Genomic DNA, 20,737 nt, shown 5'->3' with positions numbered 1-20,737 from the left:
TGGCACCTCAGAGGTGATGCTGTCACATCCTTCAAATTCTTTCAAAGAGAAGAAGCCTGTGAGGCGTCCAAGGCCCAGAAAAGGGGAAAGCATAGGTTACGATTATATCAAGGTACAACATGACTTCTTTACACCTCACTTTAACACAGGTGGCATCAACTGAAAAATTGGGATCTCCCCAATTACACTTTGTTTAGCTTGGAAGCTCAACTGCAGGAAAACTCAGTTCATATTGCACATCTGGAGTACTGGATGCTCAAGTCTCAGAGATTGGCTGAAATGAGAACATTGATGCGTAATGCCTTTGCAATACTAATTTAAACAATCATTGGTTTCTTGTCAGGCCAATGTTTCTCCTTAATGAACACTGATTTGCCAAAGGAGGGAAACTGACACAAAAACCTTTGCCAAATCTTCCTCACGATACACGAGAGGTTGCCATGGGGACCTATTGGCCTTTCTTCTTAGTGTGCTTTTGATACATTGACAGAGGTTGTCGTGGCAACCACTGTCAGCAGCTCTTTAGCATTTCTGCCCAGTGTAGGGACACATTAGTGGAGGGACTCATCTGTGGCGGTCTTGATGCAGTGTTCCACTTCAGTGCAAGGATGTAACTAAGACAAATATATTGCCTGTTCTCCACCTCACCATTCCAAAATCAACTACTGTTCTACACAGATAGTTGGAAGTATTCCATCAGTACTTTTGCAAAGACTGTGAAAGCTTGATGAAGCTGGATGTTAGTTCTTTGACATAAGACTTTCACTTGGCACAAGGCTGTCTGCTAGGAGACTCTTAAATGTTTTGTTATACTGATCAGAATTCTAGCTGATAGTCCAGTTGCCTCAAAGCCTTCAGCTATTATAGTTTCTTGCCACTATAGTAAGCAGTGGGTGCCTTATAAAGCTCTGTCATCTCTGGTGCTTATTAATTCCAGGATCTTGTTGCATAAAGGTCCAGAATCAAGAAGCTTGTCAGCCACACACCACAGGAAAAACAATTAAGGCCAAGATTTTCAGAAGTGATGTGATTTTGGATGCCGAACTTGAAAAACCTTAAAAAAGAACTGGTTTTTAGAAAAATGCTGAGCAATGATCCTCTGAAAGTCAGCTCCCTTGAAAGGGGAACTGAAATTCAGGTGGATAGTTGTGTTGAAGGTAGAGTTTTTTGGGGAATGAGGAAGTGAATGTTAATGGGTTAGATACTGATTTTCACTTGTTTATTAATTCAAAGGCATCTAGAGTAAGTCTACTCTAGAAATGGTACAGCAGCACAACTGCAGCGCTGTAGCATAAACACTAAAACGACAGAAAGGGTTCGTCCATTGCCAGTGTTCCCTCTAAGCTGCACGCCTGTGTGGCCATACAACAGTCCATCAAGTGCCGCACACTTGATTATTAGTCGCACACATCCTCAGCAATGACGACTTGTGTTCAGGTGCCCTTCCCCCACTGCTGCGCTGCTCCTGCCCTCTGCCTTGGAACTCCTGGCCAGCTGCTCCTGGGAGCCTCCTGCCTGCTGTGCAGAGTGGGGAGGGGAAAGGGAGGGGCACTGATGTCAGGGTGTCCCCCTCCTCCCCTCATGTACCCTATCTCCACAGAGCAGTGGAGGTGAGGGGGGAACAGCACTAGGGAGTGAGACGGAGCTGCTGGCGGCTGCTGCTGTGTCTGAACAAGCTTTCAGACTGGTGAGTGTCGCTCTGCTTAAAGTGACAGCGCAGTCTCTCTCTCTCTCACACACACACACACACGCACTCTCTCTCTCACACACACACACACACAGTCTCTCTCTCTCTGTCTCTCTCTCACACACACACACACACAGTCTCTCTCTCTCTCTCTCTCACACACACAGTCTCTCTGTCTCTCTCACACACAAAAAAACACACTCTCTCTCTCTCACACACACACTGTCTCTTTTACACTCACCTCCCAACACAAACTTGTATTATTTTGTTGTTACTTCTTGGTACTTCCTGCAACGCACATATATGCTCTGTAATTTTATTCTTTCAAAGTGCTGTTATTTTATTTTTTTTGACTGGTCTATGCATTTCATAATTTTATTTCTCTCTTATGCTTAAATTTAATTCTTTGAGTAGTGAGTTCTAAAATGCCTAACCTGTCTTGGCTGGAGTAATTATCCCTATGATAACTTTTTAAAAATATATATTATATCTAGGTTTTTAATTTCTACTGGTGGCGCACATCCACACATTATCTCAATATTGGTGCACATACAAAAATTCATTCCGCACATGGATGAAAAAATTAGAGGAAACATTATCCATCGCTGTAGTAAATCCACCTCTCTGAGAAAAATTCTTCCATCAATCTGGAGGTGTCTCTACCAGGGCTTAGGTTGGCTTAACTACATTGCACAGGACGTGAAATTTTTCACAGCCCTGAGCGATGTAGTTAAGCTGACCTAATTTTGTAGTGTAGACCAGCCCTAAGAATCTTACGCTCCCTTTTGTATATTTTTATGAATGGAAATGAGCAGAGATTTATCACAATACACCTCTACCCCGATATAACGAATTCGGATATAACGCAGTAAAGCAGTGCACTGGGGGGGCGGGGCTGCGCACTCCGGCGGATCAAAGCAAGTTCGATATAACGTGGTTTCACCTATAACGCGGTAAGATTTTTTGGCTCCCAAGGTCAGCGTTATATCAGGGTAGAGGTGTATTTATGTTTAAAGGAACTAGAAAATAAATATATTTTTTACAAGTAGAGCCTACGTAGAGTACAAATCTGCGGATATCCGCATCCGCAGACCATGTTTGTGGATCACAGATCGGATGCGGATACAAATTTTGTTTCTGTGCAGGGCTTGACTTACAAGACATTTTATTTTTAAAAAATACTTTAATATGCTGACAAATTAATCCAACATTCCACATCTATGCTTAAAGAATTAATTCAGAGACAAGAATCTAGGAAATATCCACATTTAATTCATGGACCTAATTAATGTTCACAAATATATATCTGCATGGCTGCAAAATGTTTGATTTGTACATGCAATTGCACATATAGGCAAGCATACGAACCAACACTCAACTTGCTCTATGATTTCTATATTTTGCCTGCATTATTACCACTTAATACTTGCACCTGCATATTTTGGAGATGGAGTTTAAGCGACTGTTTTTGAAAATTTGCCCCATATGTCCAAGAGAAAACCCTTGAAGAATTACATCTTGGAATCCTATATTTAACAGTCATAATAATTTCAAAACAGTATTTGAATATGTTTTCTTTCAACTTTTCCCCTTTCTTACACAAACTTTAAATATGTACTACTAGCCTCCTGTTTTTCCTCTCTCTCTCACATGCACTTCGATGTTTCTGGTACATATGACCAGGAGTCACTGCTACTATTTTAAGTTACCCTGTTCTGACACCAAAGTTACAACTTAAAATTAATGTAGTAGATACCCACCCACTGCAGCAGAACTTTAGTGTAATGATCTTTTATAAAACAGGTATAGAGACTTGTTGATATTTATTCTAAAATAATCCTATTACAGCCTTACCATTGATTACTGGAGTATAAACAACAATCCCAACCAAATTAGGATCAGAAACAGTTGTGTCCAGAATAAGGCCACCAATGCTGAAAAATATAAAGTACAACATTTAGAACAAAGCAAATAGGTGCACCAATATTTATTTTTCAAATTCTATCAATCAATCTTTAAGTATTCAAAATTCTTTTAACAAAGCAAATAGGTGCACCAATATTTATTTTTCAAATTCTATCAATCAATCTTTAAGTATTCAAAATTCTTAGTAACACTTATTCAAAAAGTGACCTGAAAATGTTCTATGCTTGGTTGCTCTCTCACTGTCCCTCCCGCCCGCCTCCCCTTTTTAAAGGAAAGTTTGAGCATACAGTTCCACTGCTCCTGAGGAGATTATTAGTGAAAAACACACAGTTTTATCAATGCTCCTTTTAAAAACAGTTTTTGCACCTGAGAGGTTTGAAATAGGAACCAGATATTTGGAAGAGGGAGGTGCTAATGTCAAAAAGGTGTCTTTCAATGTCTTGTGAAAATCCTTTCAGATTTAGCAGATTTATAAATCATAGAGAATTACTATTTTAGCTATACATTAGAATTACCAGCACTGTTTATTATTTGTATTATAGGACTGCCTAGAGGCAACGATGGAGATCAGCACCATACAAACATAGCATAAGACAGTCCCTGCCCAGTCAGTGAGGACTTGTCCCTTTATTTTCTGAATGCTCCAGTCACAGTCCACATGCTTCCAAAACAAGCTGCACCTCCCTCCACTGTAAGCATACAATACACAGATCTCTAGTTACAAACAAGATATAGACAAAAACAGATCCTGTCTTCTGACCTGAGCACTATATCCCTGGCAAATTTTAAGTTCCTGCAGAGCTGTCAAGCATTTGGCCCACAGGCCAGTCTTTCCTCCAGCCCTCAATTCCCTCTTCATAAACATCCAGCCCATAATTGCTGCAGTTCAAAAGGGCCAGAGCAACAAGTAGGAGGACCTGAGGAGGGAGCTTGTACCCATTTCATCACAGGCAACTGAGCTCCTTCTCCGTTGCCATTCCCACAACCATGATCCCACAGCTCAGGCTTGAAAAGGAGTCTCCTTCCCCGCTTTGCTGCTGCTCCTCCTCTCTCCCGCCATTTCTTTTTGTTCTGTGCAACTCAGGCTTTGTCTTCACTGCTAATAAAGATGAGTTTTTTTACCATGAGGTAACTAACATGTAGAACTATCCCAAGGTAAAAGAAGACCTGGCGCTTCAATTTTACCCACCAGCTAAACAGCCCTATACCCCTGCTAGCAGTTCACCTTGGCTAGGCCTACCCAAGATGCAATCACACCTTCAACCACAGTACAGACATACCCGAGAGCCTAAAACACACAAACAACCCCAGTCTTGCTGAATGTTACCACCTCTTCACCCTTGTCCAGGGGAATCCTTCTGAGACATTGTCTTTACTTACCCTTCACTAAGCCTTGGAGACTACTGTCATGCATACCAGTAGTTCTCCGCCTGTAGTCCGCAGACCCTTGGGGGTCCTCAGACTATGTCTAAGATTTCCAAAGGAGTCCACACCTCCACTCAAAATTTTTTAGGAGTCCACAAATGAAAACAGGTTGAGGACCACTGATGTATGCCACCAAACTGCTGACAATCCCCATGGCAAGAAGACTGCTACTGAGAAAACCCACAAAATTCAGTGCTGAAATGAGGCATACTTCATCTCTCAAGGTACATACTGTATGCACCTCTGTTCACAGCACAGTCACAGATCTGCAAGCCGCTCCAACTAATCCTTCTACCATTCAACACAGCTACACCTAACACAGTGAATGCAAGGGCATGCATGCAAATAACTGTTGGAATCCAAATCTGTGGAACACAACATAACAATGGACACAATTCCCTTAGTCCTTCCTCTTCTCTACTAATTGTGGCTTCATAGATTTTAAGGCCAGAAGGGACCATTAGATTATCTAGTCCATACAATTTCAAGTTTTGAGCCTAACAACTTGTATTTGACTAAAGCAAACCTTTCGGAAAGGCATTCAATCTTGATTTAAAGATTTAGAGAGATGGAAAAATCCACCATTTCCTTTAGTAGTTTGTTAATCATAGAATATCAGGGTTGGAAGGGACCTCAGGAGGTCATCTAGTCCAACCCCCTGCTCAAATCAGGACCAATCCCCAGACAGATTTTTGCCCCAGACCCCAAAATGGCCCCCTCAAGGATTGAACTCACAACCCTGGGTTTAGCAGGCCAATGCTCAACCACTGCGCTATCCCTCCCTGTTACTGAACATTCTCAGTGGCTACTGCCAGCTCTAGGAGGTCAGAACTAAGGTTGCATACATTGCAGGGGTAAGGTGTACCTCAACTCTGTAAAGTATATCCTGGTTTTCAGAGATTTAAGTTTAGCCACTCTCCACATTCTGGAAGGGCATAAGGCATCACTGAACAATTTTAACTCTGCATTAATGAAGTTTGGGGGGGTTAATAAGACAGGGACAACAGGTAGATTCAGACAGGGGAGCACAGTGAAACAATTTAAAAAAATTACTTACCTGCTTATAAGCATAGCAGTTATAACAGGCTCCCACCCTGAATAGAGAACAGTTCTTGTAGCTGGATGTTTGGCAGCTATTACAATCCACATAGGAGTCAGAGCCAAGAAAAAGGCACCAACTAAAGGAGATATATAGTAATATGTCTCTAAAATAAAAAAACAAACATTGATTTAGCCTTTTTGGGGTTCCTACAAATTTTCCCCTAAGGAATTTAAACTTTAACATGGAATTCTGTTCTACATATTATCCATTTTTATACTGTCCTTATCACCATAGTATCCGAGTGTCTTCCAGTAGAGCATTAAGTGACATGATTAATATCACATACATTTCTTCTTTCATCCTTTGCCCAGGGGACAAATCATGTGTGCAGTGTAGTGATTTGTTTTGGGAGGGTTTTTTTTTTTTTAAGTGTAAACACTGCACTGTGTATCTATGTTAGAGAAGATAAAGAAGACCTGGAAAATAGAACAAACTTTCTGATGCATATCTCAATTTTTGTAAAGAAGCAGAAATCAAGTTTTCATTTATTAATTCAACTGAAACAAACAAACAAGAACACAGTCTTCCTCCTCCCCAACAATAGATTGCAAAGTAAGCTCTACAGAAATAGCAAGCCTTAACTGATTAAATCATCGTGCTTAATATTATGCATATAAATCAATCATGCTAGGTTTTAAATATCTAGGACAGTTCTGAGCAGAATACCAAAATGCCTACTTTTGTTTTTACTTTGAGTAGCTCATTTTAAAAATACATATAACCAGCTTGCACAGTGTAATGCTTAAAAATACAACAGCAGCAATTTCATCAAAATTGCATCATAATTCATAGAAAAACAGCAGAGAACAAGGACTCCACAGTAAGGTAATATATTTATAAAGCAGAATTGCTTATACAAACTGTAGTCTGTCTGCATAGAAAGAGTACAGTTTTTCTCCATAAATGAGTTTAGGACTCAGTCCTGCAGTCCTTCCCCACATGAGTTGTCCCATTGATGGTATATTTCCTAATGCAGCAACAACATAAATAATGGTATGTCACTTAATGGCAAATAAATGTAAATTACACAGTAATGCCCCAATACTATTTTGCATATGCTTAATCTTATGAAAAATATAGCACTGTTATTTAGTATTAAACAACTGGCCGTATTTTGCCCACATGTACAGAATTTGCGCAAAAAAATTATCCCTAACAAGTTTTGAATGAATGTGCAAATTTTTTTAATGTAACTGCATGTAAAACATTGCAAAATAGAAGATTATCAGTTTATAGGTATGACTTCACCCAAGCACCATAACTTATCAGTGTGACATCAAATCCCTGAACATCAAGATTCTTATTGCAGAGCCTTTCAATTCAAGCAAATACTACTTTGGTGGCATTTAGAAAAAAATCTGTTCTGAAAGAGTTTCAAAAATGCTGCTGCCACGGTAGTGTTTCAGGATGTGAGAGAAAAAGCGCCACAGTGCAAGCCTCAGTCAGTTGACCTGGACCCTGAGACTGGCTGCTATGGTGGGTCTTTTTTTTTTTTTTTGGTAGTTTAGACATCCCTAAGCATTCAGGTCATAACACAGGATCAAGAAAAACTTTGTGGAGCAAATACCAACATAGCAGCACAACAGATAATAAGTAATTGCAAAGGTGGAAAAAAAGAGTTGTCACAAAAGAGTTAGGGACAAAAACCTAAAGAAAGTTTGATATTCCATCATCTCAAAACAACAGCCAACAAAAACCCCATAATGATTCATCAATATCAAATAATGAAGATCATCAGACATAGTGAAAAATTAAACATTATGCAAGAAATATCCCAGAGCAGAGACATTTTTAAATAAATGTGTTCTCAAGTTATATACGCCAGACAGGCTGCAATTTTGCCAGCCTTTGGGGTTTTTTGTGTGTCAATTGCTGTCTAGTTGTCAGTTTCATGGACGAGTCTGCAGAAGTCAAATGATAACTCATTTACTGAATCAATATTTTAAAACTATTAAAATTGTGTTTGAATAGTTCTATTGTTTCTCAATAGAATTTATTTTCAAAAGTTCTTTGGGAGATCTGCTCTGTAGCGGGGCAGTCACCCTGCTCCAGTTTGGAAGGGGTTAAAAACAGCCTGGGGAAAGGGCTGCCCCAGGGAGCCAAGCAATCAGGAGTGGGCTTGAGGCAGACAATCAGGGCCCATCTGGGCCAGCATAAGAAGGGCTCCTAGGGAGAAGGAAGTGAGTCTTGCTCCAGCAGTGGAGCAAGAAGGACTTAGCTGCCTGCTAGAGACAGGGGTACCTTGGACAGAGCAGTACTGGGAAAGGGCAGGCTGAGCTGGGGAGCTCTGGCCTGGCGACCTCCCAGGCTGCGGCCTTGCAGCAAAGGCTTGAGGAGGTACTAGGGCTGCAGGGAGGCTGCCTGGCCAAGAAAAGGCAGCAGGTCCAACCCCCTTGCCAATGATGAGTGGCCATTTCAGACTGCAGTTTGCCCCTGAGAGAAGGGGCTAGATGACGACTAGCAGTAGCGACTGAGGCAAGGTGGGTATAGGGGAGTTGGAGTTCCCCTGTGGGGCAGCACTCCAAGATATGGGGCACCGAGATCCGGGAGGAACACGGGGCCAGGGGTGTTGGAGACAACAAGGAAGGTAACTGAGGGCAAGAAACTGGCCAGAGGAGGGCGCTCCTGAGCTGGACGAGCTAATTGCTGGACTGACCAGCAGGAGGCGCCGCGTCAGTGAGCCGGCTCTTGGCTACATGCTCCAAATACTTAATTTTGTGAAACTGTAAGAGAACAATTACCACTAAAAAATAAAAAGGAAAGATAATGAATCACAAATCACACAGTATTGGGTCCCTTTTTTTTTAACCACTGTAGCTTAGTTTTAATAATACTTCATAAAGAGAAATGTACTATTGCAGAGATTCTTCAACTTTTTCATCATGTGGATCACACCGTAAAATACATTTTTTGTGAATCACCTCCTCATCTGTATGTCATATTAGGATCCTCTCCCCCCACTTGCAATCACATAAAATTCCTGTGACTACTACAGAAATTGCTTACATGGAAAAGTAGTAATGTATGTATTTTTGAAAGTCTTTAGTGCAATAAATGTTGTGTCCTTTTTGAAAAGTTAATCACACTGTCTAATTTTGCTCTTCATTCCATTGCCCCTTCCATCTGTTCTGTTTCTCTCTGCAGACACCCTCCCTCCACCCAAGTAGTGGTTTGTGGGACACAGTCAAGGGAATTTCTGTACTATAGCATATTTTGTAAGAATAATGAAGTCCTAATGAAGTCACTTATTTCTAAGATATTCTGCTGGTTAAACTCTTTGCTAAGGGATGCCGAGTGGCTGCCCATTTTGTGTAGAAGATAAAGTCCACAGGCTAATAAGGATGCACTGTATAATAAAACACTAACAGTAACAAAAAGGACAACAACGTTTAGCAGAGAGAAAAGATACCCTAATGAATCATGAAAGCCTCTTGCTTGTATCACAAAAACATTTAGCCCACAGCCTTGGACAACATGTAATTTGAAAACAAAAACAACACACACACACTCTAAAGGCAACTAAAACTCTAAAATGAAGCCACTTATTTACTATAACAAAATAAAGCAATCATTGTAACCCAATAAACAAATATATGAACCTGTTGGAACATGTTCATTAGGAAAGGAAGAGACAGATTTAAGCAGTTCTCAAAGGAAAGTGGATAAAGAAATTGTTTGTTTGTTTGTAGTTACCTCCCCAGTTCCCCACTCAAAGTAAAGTATCTGGTATAGATCCTTTCTTTTGAAAGGTGCAGAGGTAAAGAGAGGTTCCTCACAGGTGAAATAACCCTTAAAATTAACTAGGAAAATTACATAAAGAATACTAAATAAGAATGATCAAATGTTTTCTTTTCAAATAAAATATTAATACTTCAAAATAGTACATTAGAATTACATACAAATATCTAACACTACCACAGTGCTATCCTATGATGACAACACAAAGAAAAACTCTAGAGTTAGAGCCTGAGCTATTGTTGAAAATGATTAACGAACTACAGTCAAACAAATATAGATTCCCTCTGCAATACAAGACGACAGTAATATTTCAAAAATGCTGTGTAAATAGCCAGCTGCAGGGGCTGCCTCACAAATCTCAAGAAGCCAAACTAACCCACAGCTGGCGATCAATGCTTTCACAGGTTGAACTGAGTAAATTTTGAAGTTAACAACAACTGTATGGAACAGATATACAACTATACAAATCAACACAGGCTGTCATATAAAGTTTATATCCAATTAATCAAAAAGCATTATGAAACTTCAGAAGGGCGCTCAAAACTGGCCTAACTTTGCTCCCACTGAAGTCAACAGTGAAATAGGAAATAGAATTAGGCCAGTGCTTTTTAAATCCTACCCTTACTCCCCACCTTTTAGTATTCACACACACTTCAATTCCTTGCCCTTCCTATATTGCTAAGATGGTCATGGCAAATGATAAGGCAGTCTCAGCTTCATATTAGTCAGTTTTCAAGCTCTAGACTAGACTACTACAACTCACCTACGTGGGCTTAAAGGCAAAGACCGTCCAAAAATTAAAGCAAGTGGCTGCCCACTACCAATACTCTAAATTCCACTGGCTACCTATCTATTTAATAAGAAGTCCAAATACACAAGGCATTTAATAGGCTAGACAAGGTATCTCAGAGACTGTCATGATGGATTATGAATGAATGTCTATGATGCTCTAACAATGAAAGTGCAGCCACTCAGGTCCAGATTCAGACTTTTGGAAATAGAGAGCAGAATATTCTGAGCGTTGAGAGACTCTAGCTATGAAACAGTTTACTAGAAGAGTTCAGACAGAGTCTGACCTTGTTCAGGACTGAATTCAAGACCCAGTTCTTCTATGAGGCCCTTTTATAGTAGTGCCATCTTCCCTGCATGGCCAATCCACAATGGGCAAGGGAAAAGAAGAAGAAAAAAGTACCACCATCGGAGAGAAAGAAGAAAAAGAAACACACAGTAACTAAAGAAAATAGTTGTCTAGTACTTAGATTACATGGTGAAATGAGTCTTAGCTAAAGAAGAGTGTACAAGGATCCCAAAGAAGTTTCATATGAACCCTCATTTATTCTATGCATTCATTCATCCACCTCACGAAAACTGTGATCTCAATCAGCCTTCCGTTACAAGAAACATACACTTCACATTTATCCAGTGTGCAGCACATCTACAGTGACTTGAAAAATAAATCTAATGCCACTCAAAAAAATGCAACATTTATTGGACAAATATCATTGGACATACTATACTTCTCAGTACAGTTAAAAATCTTCATAGGATAATAGGGGCCAATGTAATTTGTCTTCTTAATATAGATTTGAGAAGGTTAAGAGACATTATTGAATTTTCTATCTTTAACAAGAGAAAAGCCAGTGTTTTTGAAGTTCACAATAGCACCAGGAAGTGTACATGTATTTTTTTGGAATTAACAAAGTTCTGTGAGGAAAATCCTTATTTTCTGAAGGTTATAAACAGAGTTTCCAAATCCTGAAAAATGAATTTATCAAAGCTTCAACAACACAGATACACTTTTCACTTTAATAAATTAGGTGTTAGAATTTCAAACCATTTGCATACTAAAAATTTTGTAGTCAAAGAGTACAGACTGTATTCCCAATTATGATCCTATAGAGCCCTCTAGTGTTCCAAAAGGCAGTGCTACTACTCATGTGAAATAATTTATACTTGATCGAGGCAGCTAATCTAACCTGTTGGTAGTCAGTAGGAGTGAAGTAGTACATCTTCTTCATCAGAATACAGAGCTTCAGCACTATTTAACTACCTTTAACTGATCATATGAACAATTAAAATATTAGTTAATGTGTTCTATAACACCACTCATTTGTCTAGTGTAGACAAAGCCTTAGCAGGCTTAGGGGTTCTAAGCATTTAAGGTGGCAGGGTACTGAAGGCTAGCCCAAAGCTGATTAAATGCTTTAACAAGCATAAGCGTCTGACGAGAAATTTTACTATCTGATAATTATCTCACTTAAAGTATATCAGTCTAGACACACGGGCATATTTCCCCTTAGTTAGCTGAAGACATAACTTTTTTATTATATAAAATCCAATATAAGAGGATTTATATTGAAATATATTGTCTTGATGGGTCCATCTCTGAAAAACTCATATGAAACCTTGAAACCATGTAGAGTTTTCACTTTATTAATTCTCAGAAAACAAAAACACAAAAAACCCACCCTTATTATTATGTTTCCATGAAGCATTCCAAGTAAAAAGACTTCACCCAACTCTATATTTGTTCTGCATTGTATCATCATTCTCATCATGCTTCACAATAGCATTGTGTGACCAAAACATGGTGGCACTTGCTCCAGCATCGTGACAAAGACAACATATGTTTAGTCCCTCCTATCACAGAGCAGGACGATCAATCAAAAGTGGGACCACTCCTTTCCGCAGAAAGGTATGCAATCACCACTAGTTCTTTCTCCCCTCACAGTCTCTTCCTCCTAAGACAATTCTCCCTATGCTAATGGAGGCCAGGAATTTAAACCTCGCTTCAGTAAATTTTTGCAGTCAGCCTAATAGGTTGTAGGGAAGGACAGTATATTCAGAGGAAGACAGAGAAGTGAATTCACCCTACTTTATTACTACCTTGATGAGTATGAGGTTCTTTACAATGGGACAAATTACCACTCCTACTTCTTCTTGCTTGGATGTTGAGAAGATTTCCTAAAAGGCAGGAGGCTAGTAGAGGACAAATAAATCATAGGAAATGAAGAACACCAAGACATTCCTGACTCTCAGTCCCATGAAAGTAGAGAACTTAATCTTTTCAGGAAAGCTCTACCAAAAGAAACATCTGAAAGCCTGAAACTATAAGAAGCTAGATATTACTATTCTTGGGAAATTCAGCTCTAGCAATCCTTCCAAGGGCTTTATAGTATATTCTCATATGAGACAGAGTAACAGTGTGAGGGATGTACCAGACAGGAATTCCTCACCAGCAAATTAAAACCTTCTATATCCCTATAAAAGGAGAACACAAAGACAATAACAAAGAACCCAAAGGTAGATGCAGTCATCTCAAGAGTAGCCAGATTGATTATATGTTCCATGAAAAGGGCAGTATCTCTGAAGCGGCCCTAAGGAAAGAGAGATGGAAATGACTGAAATGCCATTTGAGTATTCTAGAGCATCCTTTCAAGCATTTACGTACATAGCTTGCTCCTCAATGTCAGTAAGCAAGTGATTTGGATGGCTGCAGAAGCAGAGAAAGAACAGTTAAAATTGGCCAAGATTCTTCTTTTTTAGAGTTCTGCTATATTCTCGGCCTTATAGGACAATCAGAAGAACTTCACAAGCCAGCGTTGTGTACATCTCAGCTAGAATCTAAGACTAAGACTAAGCACGCGCCTGTAAAAAGGAATCTGCAGTCTGGTGAACATCATGACACTGAGCCTTCTTCAGTTCGAGTTGACTCTATTCCTCTCACTCAAACAGGCAGTCCAGGTCCTAGAACAGGGGTTGGCAATCTTCAGCACGCAGCCCACCAGGGTAATCTGCTGGCGGGCCGCGAGACATTTTGTTTACATTGACTGTCCACAGGCACAGCTCCCAGTGGCTGCGGTTCGCCGTTCCTGGCCAATGGAAGCTGTGGGAAGCAGCGCGGGCCACAGGGATGTGCTGGCTGCTGCTTCCTGTAGCTTCCATTGGCCGGGAACAGCGGACCATGGCCTCTGGGAGCTGCGGGGGGCCGTGCCTGCAGATAGTCAACATAAACAAAATGTCTCACGGCCTGCCAGTGGATTACCCTGATGGGTTGTGTGCCAAAGGTTGCCGACCCCTGTCCTAGAAGCCACAGTAATAGTTTCAAGAGCTACACAAACATAAAATCTTAATTCTGCCATAAAAGTAGAAAAATAGGCAAAAACATGACCAGTCCACAACCAAACTGAGTTGGGAGAGATGGATGTGCAATTCACATGTTCATAGCCTACCAATCTCAACTCCTAGATGACTGAGGGGAAAAAAAGGTCACCAGGAAGCCAGACAAAATGCAACTCTGGCCGACAACCTGACAGTGTTAAAACACTGCCATTTGAGGTTAGTAGTCAGTAGGCCTCATTGTAGGCCTCATTTATGTGGTGGGTCTAATCTCATGGTAGTTCTCCACTTTTCATCTTTTAAGATTGAATTAGAAAGTCAGTGTTATGGTTGAGCAGTCCTTGCTGCCATGTACAGGGCTATTATAAAATCAACAAGTTTAGGTTCAGAAAAGAATTTTCCATCCTTGGAAGACAGACAAAACACAGACAACAAGTGAAGAGTAGCACCATTCTATGGAGCAGCTAGCAACAATCACATTATTTACTGTTGAGCAGTGGTGGTTCCCAAAGGAAAAAGCAGTAAAGAGTTAAGGCCAGTTTGATGATGCCCACAAGCTAGCTCATGTTTATACTTTAAAAGCCCAATATTTTGTTGCAATTTGGGGAATAGCAAGAGTCCGTTGTTATGTCAATGGATTAATTTTTCCAGTTTATGTTATTTTTAGCTTTATTTTATCTAGATATTTTGATTTGCATGTATACATATATAGCCTTGACTCTAGGCACTTTAACAACGACTAAAACCACAAACCATTCAAAAAACAGAAGCAGACCTCTCTACACAAAGACCCTGTCTACACTGGCAAGTTTCTGCGCAGTAAACCAGCTTTCTGCGTGAGGTGTATACACTGCCAAGCCACTTAGTACGCAGAAACTGCACAGTTGCAGCGCTGTAAAAAAAAAACCACCCTCACGAGAGGCATACAGCTTTCTGCACCAGGGCTACAGTGCCGCGGTACCAGTGTAGACACCCTGGTCGATTACAGCACTGCGATTGGCCTCCGGAAGGTGTCCCACAATGCCTGTTTTTGCCTCTCTGGTCATCGGTTTGAACTCTACTACCCTGCCCTCAGGTGACCAACCGTCAACCCCACCCCGTAAATTCCTTTTGAACTTTGAAAGTCCCCTTCCTGTTTGCTCAGTGATGCGTGCAGTGGTCTCAGTGCATCTTTCCAGGTGGCCATGCCTGTTCCACAAACCAGGTGATCCCCCGCTTGGAGCAATGCCGAGCTGCTGGACCTCATCAGCATTTGGGGAGAAGAGGCTGTCCAGTCCCAGCTGTGCTCCAGCCACAGGAATTATGGTACTATGGACAGATTTCACAATGCATAACAGAAAGGGGCCATGACTGGGACACACTGCAGTGCAGCGTCAAAGTGAAGGAGCTGCGGAATGCCTACCACAAGGCACGGGAGGCAAACCGCTGCTCTGGTGCTCCGCCCACAAGCTGCCAGTTCTACAAACAGCTGGATGCGATACTCGGTGGCAACCCCACTTCCATTGCGAAGGCCACTGTGGATACTTGGGTGGCTTGCGTGCCACTCGAGAGTGGACTGAGCCAGGAGGAGGAAATCTTGGACAAGGATGTGGAGGGGGACCCAGAAGCAGAGGACAACTTGGAGGTCAGAGATACATGCAGCCAGGAGCTCTTTTCTACCCCGGAGGCAGGGCCGGCTCTATGTTTTTTGCTGCCCCAAGCAAAAAACAAACAAAACAAAAAAAGAAACAAGCTGAATTTGAACAGCCAGAGACCAGGGCTATTAGAGAAGCGCAGTGTGGGGCCATAAGGATCAAGGATGCCTTGAGACAACAATTTGAAGCTGAAAGCCACTAATATTTGTTGCTATGCTCAGGAGTGCAGTGCTTGTAGTGCTAGGAGGTGATTGTGATTGGTGCAGATGATGCACTATGAAGGTTTAAGATAATTATGTGTTGCTTTGCAGGGCTCTGTTTGCTGTCAATTAATAGAATAAAGATTGCTTTCAAACCAACACAATTCTTTTATTAAAAAACAACAACCAGAGAAGAGAAACAAACAAAAAAAAACACATCAGCACTGAGGGGGATGGGGGAAGGGAAGTCCCAGGAGGAGGGGGGTCCCGGGATGGTTAAGGATTTGTGTATGTCCAGGGATCATATCCAGCCTTCTCCGTTGGAGTACAGTGCAACAGGTACTGTACTTCAGAAGGGCTAAACTGCAGAGGGATGGGTGTTGAGTGCAGTGGGTACTGGGAGTCCGCAGTGCTGGACTGTGATGGGGGAAGAGTGGAATGCCACAGGTACAGACTGGAGCCAGGAGGTTGATAAGAGTGTGTTGGCGGTGTCTGGGAGGCGCATGGGAAAGAGTTTTGCAACAGCGGCTGCAACGGAGGGCGGGCACGGAGCTGCTCGGTCTGCAGTGCTAGTATCACCTGGAGTGTGTCCGCTTGGTGCTCCATAACCTTTAAGAGCCGCTCCATGGCTTCATTCTGGCACGCCGCGTTCTCCTTTCGGTCCCTCTTCTCGCTGTCCCACCACTCCTTCAATTCCTGTTTTTCTGCCGCGGAGTGTCTCATAACCTCACGCAGAAAGTCCTCCTTAGTTCTTTGTGGCCGCTTTCTAATTCTGCGCAGCGTTCAGCTGGCGATAACAAAGAGGGAGTCTGGGCTCCCAAGGTCAATTCTGTGAAGCCAAAACGCAACATTTTACAGAAGCAGTATTGTTTGCAACACACAGACCACTGATCCAGTGATTTAAAACACAGCCACTATTCACATACCTGTCACTAACTGGCTGACTCCAGGCAAGCACACATGAGCCACAAACCCCCCAAAATGGTGAGTAGCTGCAGGGACAGGGGAAATCGGTGTTCCCTGACCCTAGTGTACAGTGGGCACGTGGCTTTTGAGGAGAGCCAGCACTGTAGCGGGGGCCTGATAATCATTCCTGTGCCCACATTTTCCACAGGCTGTGTTCATTACGGAAGATATCTCGCTGCTGAGGGTTAGCAGGGAATCAAAGGAGGGTCTTCTCCAAGACTGCGGCTTCCACACTGGCCCTTATGCGGCTCGCCTGTGTGCATCAATGGTGGTCCCCGCCCCCCCGTGACAGCAGAGTGGTGCGGGAACGTTACCCTTAATGGGGCAAGAAACAAAGCAGCTCTGCCAAAGAACCTGCAGTAGTGGATTGCCCAGTATCTGCATGAGAGTTTCCTGGAGATCTCTGAGGCAGATTCCCGTGATGTGAGGGAGTCAATCAACAGCCTGTTCCGCCGCTCAGACTAGGCATGTGGTGGTACATGCATCATACAGACACAAGCCTGCTTTCTGCAACCCTTCTGCACCCAACAACTTGCTTCAGCGATTTCCAAAATCAAATCCACTTACCAGGAGCCTCCTCTCCTGTTTGCACTTCGCCAAAATCCAACAGGTGTGACTGGCTAGCCTCCTCTGGGCAGCGCCAGCTCCAGGCACCAGCAAATCAAGCACGACCCAGAATTCAGCGATCCAGCCCAGAGTGAAGCTTTCACCCTTCCCTTCACAAATATGATGGAGCGTACAGCACGCAGCTATAAGCATAGGAATATTGTCATCATCCAGGTCCAGTTTCCCATATACGCAGTGACTGCAGGCCTTTAAATGGCCAAAAGCACACTCAACAGTCATTCTGCACTTGCTCAGCCTGTTTTTGAACCACTCCTTGCTGCTGTCAGGATGCCCCGTGTATGGCTTCATAATCCACGGCATTAAGGGGTAAGCAGGGTCTCCCAAGATCACAATGGGCATTTTAACTTCCCCTACAGTGATCTTCTGGTCTGGGAAGAAAGTCCCTGCTTGCAGCTTCCTGAACAGGCCAGTGTTCCGAAAGATGTGTGCATCATGCACCTTTCTGGACCAGCCTGTGTCAATGTCTGTGAAACTCCCACGCTGATCTACAAGTGCCTGGAGAACCATACAGAAATACCCTTTCCGATTAATGTACTCGGTGGCTAGGTGATCTGGTGCCAGAATTGGAATATGCATGCCATCTATCACCCCTCCACAGTTAGGGAAGCCCATTTGTGCAAAGCCATCCACAATGTCACACATGTTGCCTAGAGTCACGGTCTTTCGGAGCAGGATGTGATTAATGGCCCTGCACACTTCTGTCAACATGAGTCCAACGGTCGACTTTCCCACTCCGAACTGGTTAGCAACCAATTGGTAGCAGTCTGGAGTAGCCAGCTTCCAAAGTGCTATCGCCATGCGCTTCTCCAACAGCAGGGCAGCTCTCATTCTTGTGTCCTTGCGCCGCAGAGCTGGGACGAACTCATCACACAGTTCCATAAATGTGGCTTTCCTCATCCGAAAGTTCTGCAGCCACTGCTTGTCATCCCAGATGTGCATCACGATGTGATCCCAACACTCAGTACTTGTTTCCCGAGCCCAAAAGCGGAGTTCCACTGTGGTCAGCACCTCCGTGAATGCCACAGGCAATCTCGTGTCATAACTATCTCTTGCCTTTGTAGTTTAAGGAATAACTCCACTGCCACTCGTAATGTGTTAGTCAGAGCAAGCAGCATACTGGTCAACGGTTCAGGATACATTCTTGCAGACCAAAAAGGCAGAGCGCGCAGTACACAAACCACTGAAAGATGGCGCCAAATGCGGATGGAAGCACAGGGATTGCTGAGATGCAAAGCAATGCATCACGGGGCATTGGGACAGGACCCAGGATGCTCCGTGACCCCCTCCATCTTCCCACAACTCTTAGCGGCAGAAGAGGAAGAAATGCTCTGTAGGATAGCTGCCCAGAGTGCACAGCTCCGAATACCACTGCAAGTGCCGCAAGTGTGAACATGCTATTGCGCAAGCAGCTGACAGTGTGAACACATAACAGCGGTTTCCCTTCAGCACTCTCTGAGCAGCACTGTAACTGCCGGCGCTGTAACTCTGCCAGTGTAGACATACCCAAAAACAGCTAGTCAACAAAGAAACAAGTAACTACCAGAGCAAGTGTGACAAGTCAAACAATGGTCTGGAGAGGGCTAAGATTTGATTTGAAGGTGGACATTCAGAAACTCTTAACAAAGCCAGCTTCTTTTTCACAGGAAGAGGAGCTAGTTCAGGAGTTCCAAGTACATCTGCTGACTGACTGGGACTGGTTAGTATAGTAACAGATACTGGGAAGGGGAAAAATAGGGACTTCAACTGATTGCAGCTAGTGGCTTGAGATCCTGTTTATCTTAAAAAGAATAAATAGCTGTGACCTAATGTTTCAACCAAAGATCTGTCATTTGATGTCAAAAAGAATGTGTATCTATTTAAATGTTTAACAACAACAAAAGAAGAGCCTCTCAAAGGCACATGTAGTTAGGAACATACTTACCAAGGCAATTATAAAGACCCTGACTTATCCAAGCTAGTATAGCAAGAGTGATAAGGTCTCCAAAACTCGCTGCAATAGGTGTGGCAACATTGTCAGGATTTATGCCAGTCTTCTTTGATCCAACAATAACTCCAACCATTATTATCCCTAGATCGAAGGTAAGAAGAAAACATGTCAATCTTTATCTACATTGTAATCCCACAGGAAATCTATGGAAAAACTGGAAATCAAAACCAGAGCTCCTGACAAATACAAGCTTGTGCCTTTGTCCTAAGATCATGCTTCCTCCCACCTGACTCAACAAAATTTATTTCTTCTTTTTTTCAAATAGGGTTATTTAATTAGGTATAGCGCAGGGGTCAGCAAACTTTGACACGCAGCCAATCAGGGTAATTTGCTGGCGGGCCGCAAGACATTTTGTTTACATTGATCGTCCGCAGGCATGGCACCCCACAGCTCCCAGTGGCCGTGGTTCGCCGTTCCTGGCCAAAGGGAGCTGCGGGAAGTGGTTGCCAGCAAGTCCCTGCAGCCCACGTTGCTTCCCGCAGCTCCCATTGTCTGGGAACAGCGAACCGCGGCCACTGGGAGCTGCAGGGGGCCGTGCCTGCGGACGGTCACCGTAAACAAAATGTCTCGCGGCCTGCCAGCAGATTACCCTGATGGGCCGCGTGCCGAAGGTTGCCGACCCCTGGTCTAGCTGAATGAACAGTCAAAGATTTCATCACTCAATAAATATGCATTAGCTATTATCAGAGGCACACATTTTTTCAGGATGTCCTACCAGAAACTTGGCCACAAGTCACTAAACTGACTTTAGTTTAGTGTCAATCAAAAGAACATTTTACACAGAGGTCAATAGTTAGTATGCTTTCTAAAAACAGCAACACTGAAATTATTTTTAAGAGTAATTTCCCTATAGTATTCAAATGGCTGTCAAGAATGTTAATCACAGTGTTACACCAGCAATATTATTTGGTACTGAAGAGAATTTTCCCTCTCATCATCCAGTAGACCTAAGAGAGAAGAGAAGCTCTGAAGAGAATTCAAATGTGTTTATTCTTTTATTTTTAACATTATTTACATATTTTTGAAATTAATTTCTTCTCCACCTTCACCTTATTTGTATATACTATTTATTGTAGATTAGGAGGTTTTTCTGAGCCCTGTTTAAGGGACAGTGAGAGTCACAGTACTTCCTGAGCTCCTGAAGGAGTTGGAAATTTAGGAGGGAATATGCTATGACATCCCACTATCTGACATAGCAAACTTCCCACTCATGTCCAGCCAGTACACGGGTGGGGGCATGCACATTCGTAAGTCTGTTCCCCATCCTTACTCCTGATCCCACCCTGCTTCCATGATCGGTCTCCATGGCTGTGTATTCACTAGAAA

The 20,737-nt window shown here is 42.6% G+C and overlaps 1 protein-coding gene across 1 annotated transcript in view; it reads right to left on the bottom strand.

Moving 5' to 3' along the window:
• The window catches only part of SLC41A2 (solute carrier family 41 member 2), a 96,816-nt gene that overhangs the window by 30,980 nt on the left and 45,099 nt on the right, over window positions 1–20,737 (bottom strand). The window contains exons 5-7 of the mRNA XM_026657467.2: window positions 19,346–19,492; window positions 6,096–6,243; window positions 3,542–3,621 (exon numbers count right to left, since the gene is read on the bottom strand). Coding sequence (XP_026513252.1) covers window positions 3,542–3,621; window positions 6,096–6,243; window positions 19,346–19,492 — 375 coding nt within the window. The remainder of the gene's footprint in view (window positions 1–3,541; window positions 3,622–6,095; window positions 6,244–19,345; window positions 19,493–20,737) is intronic.

This window comes from Terrapene carolina, unplaced genomic scaffold (genome assembly GCF_002925995.2).
Source record: "Terrapene carolina triunguis isolate 2854851 unplaced genomic scaffold, T_m_triunguis-2.0 Scaffold247, whole genome shotgun sequence".
Lineage (NCBI taxonomy): Eukaryota > Metazoa > Chordata > Testudines > Emydidae > Terrapene > Terrapene triunguis.
This window is presented reverse-complemented; position numbering and strand designations above follow the sequence as displayed.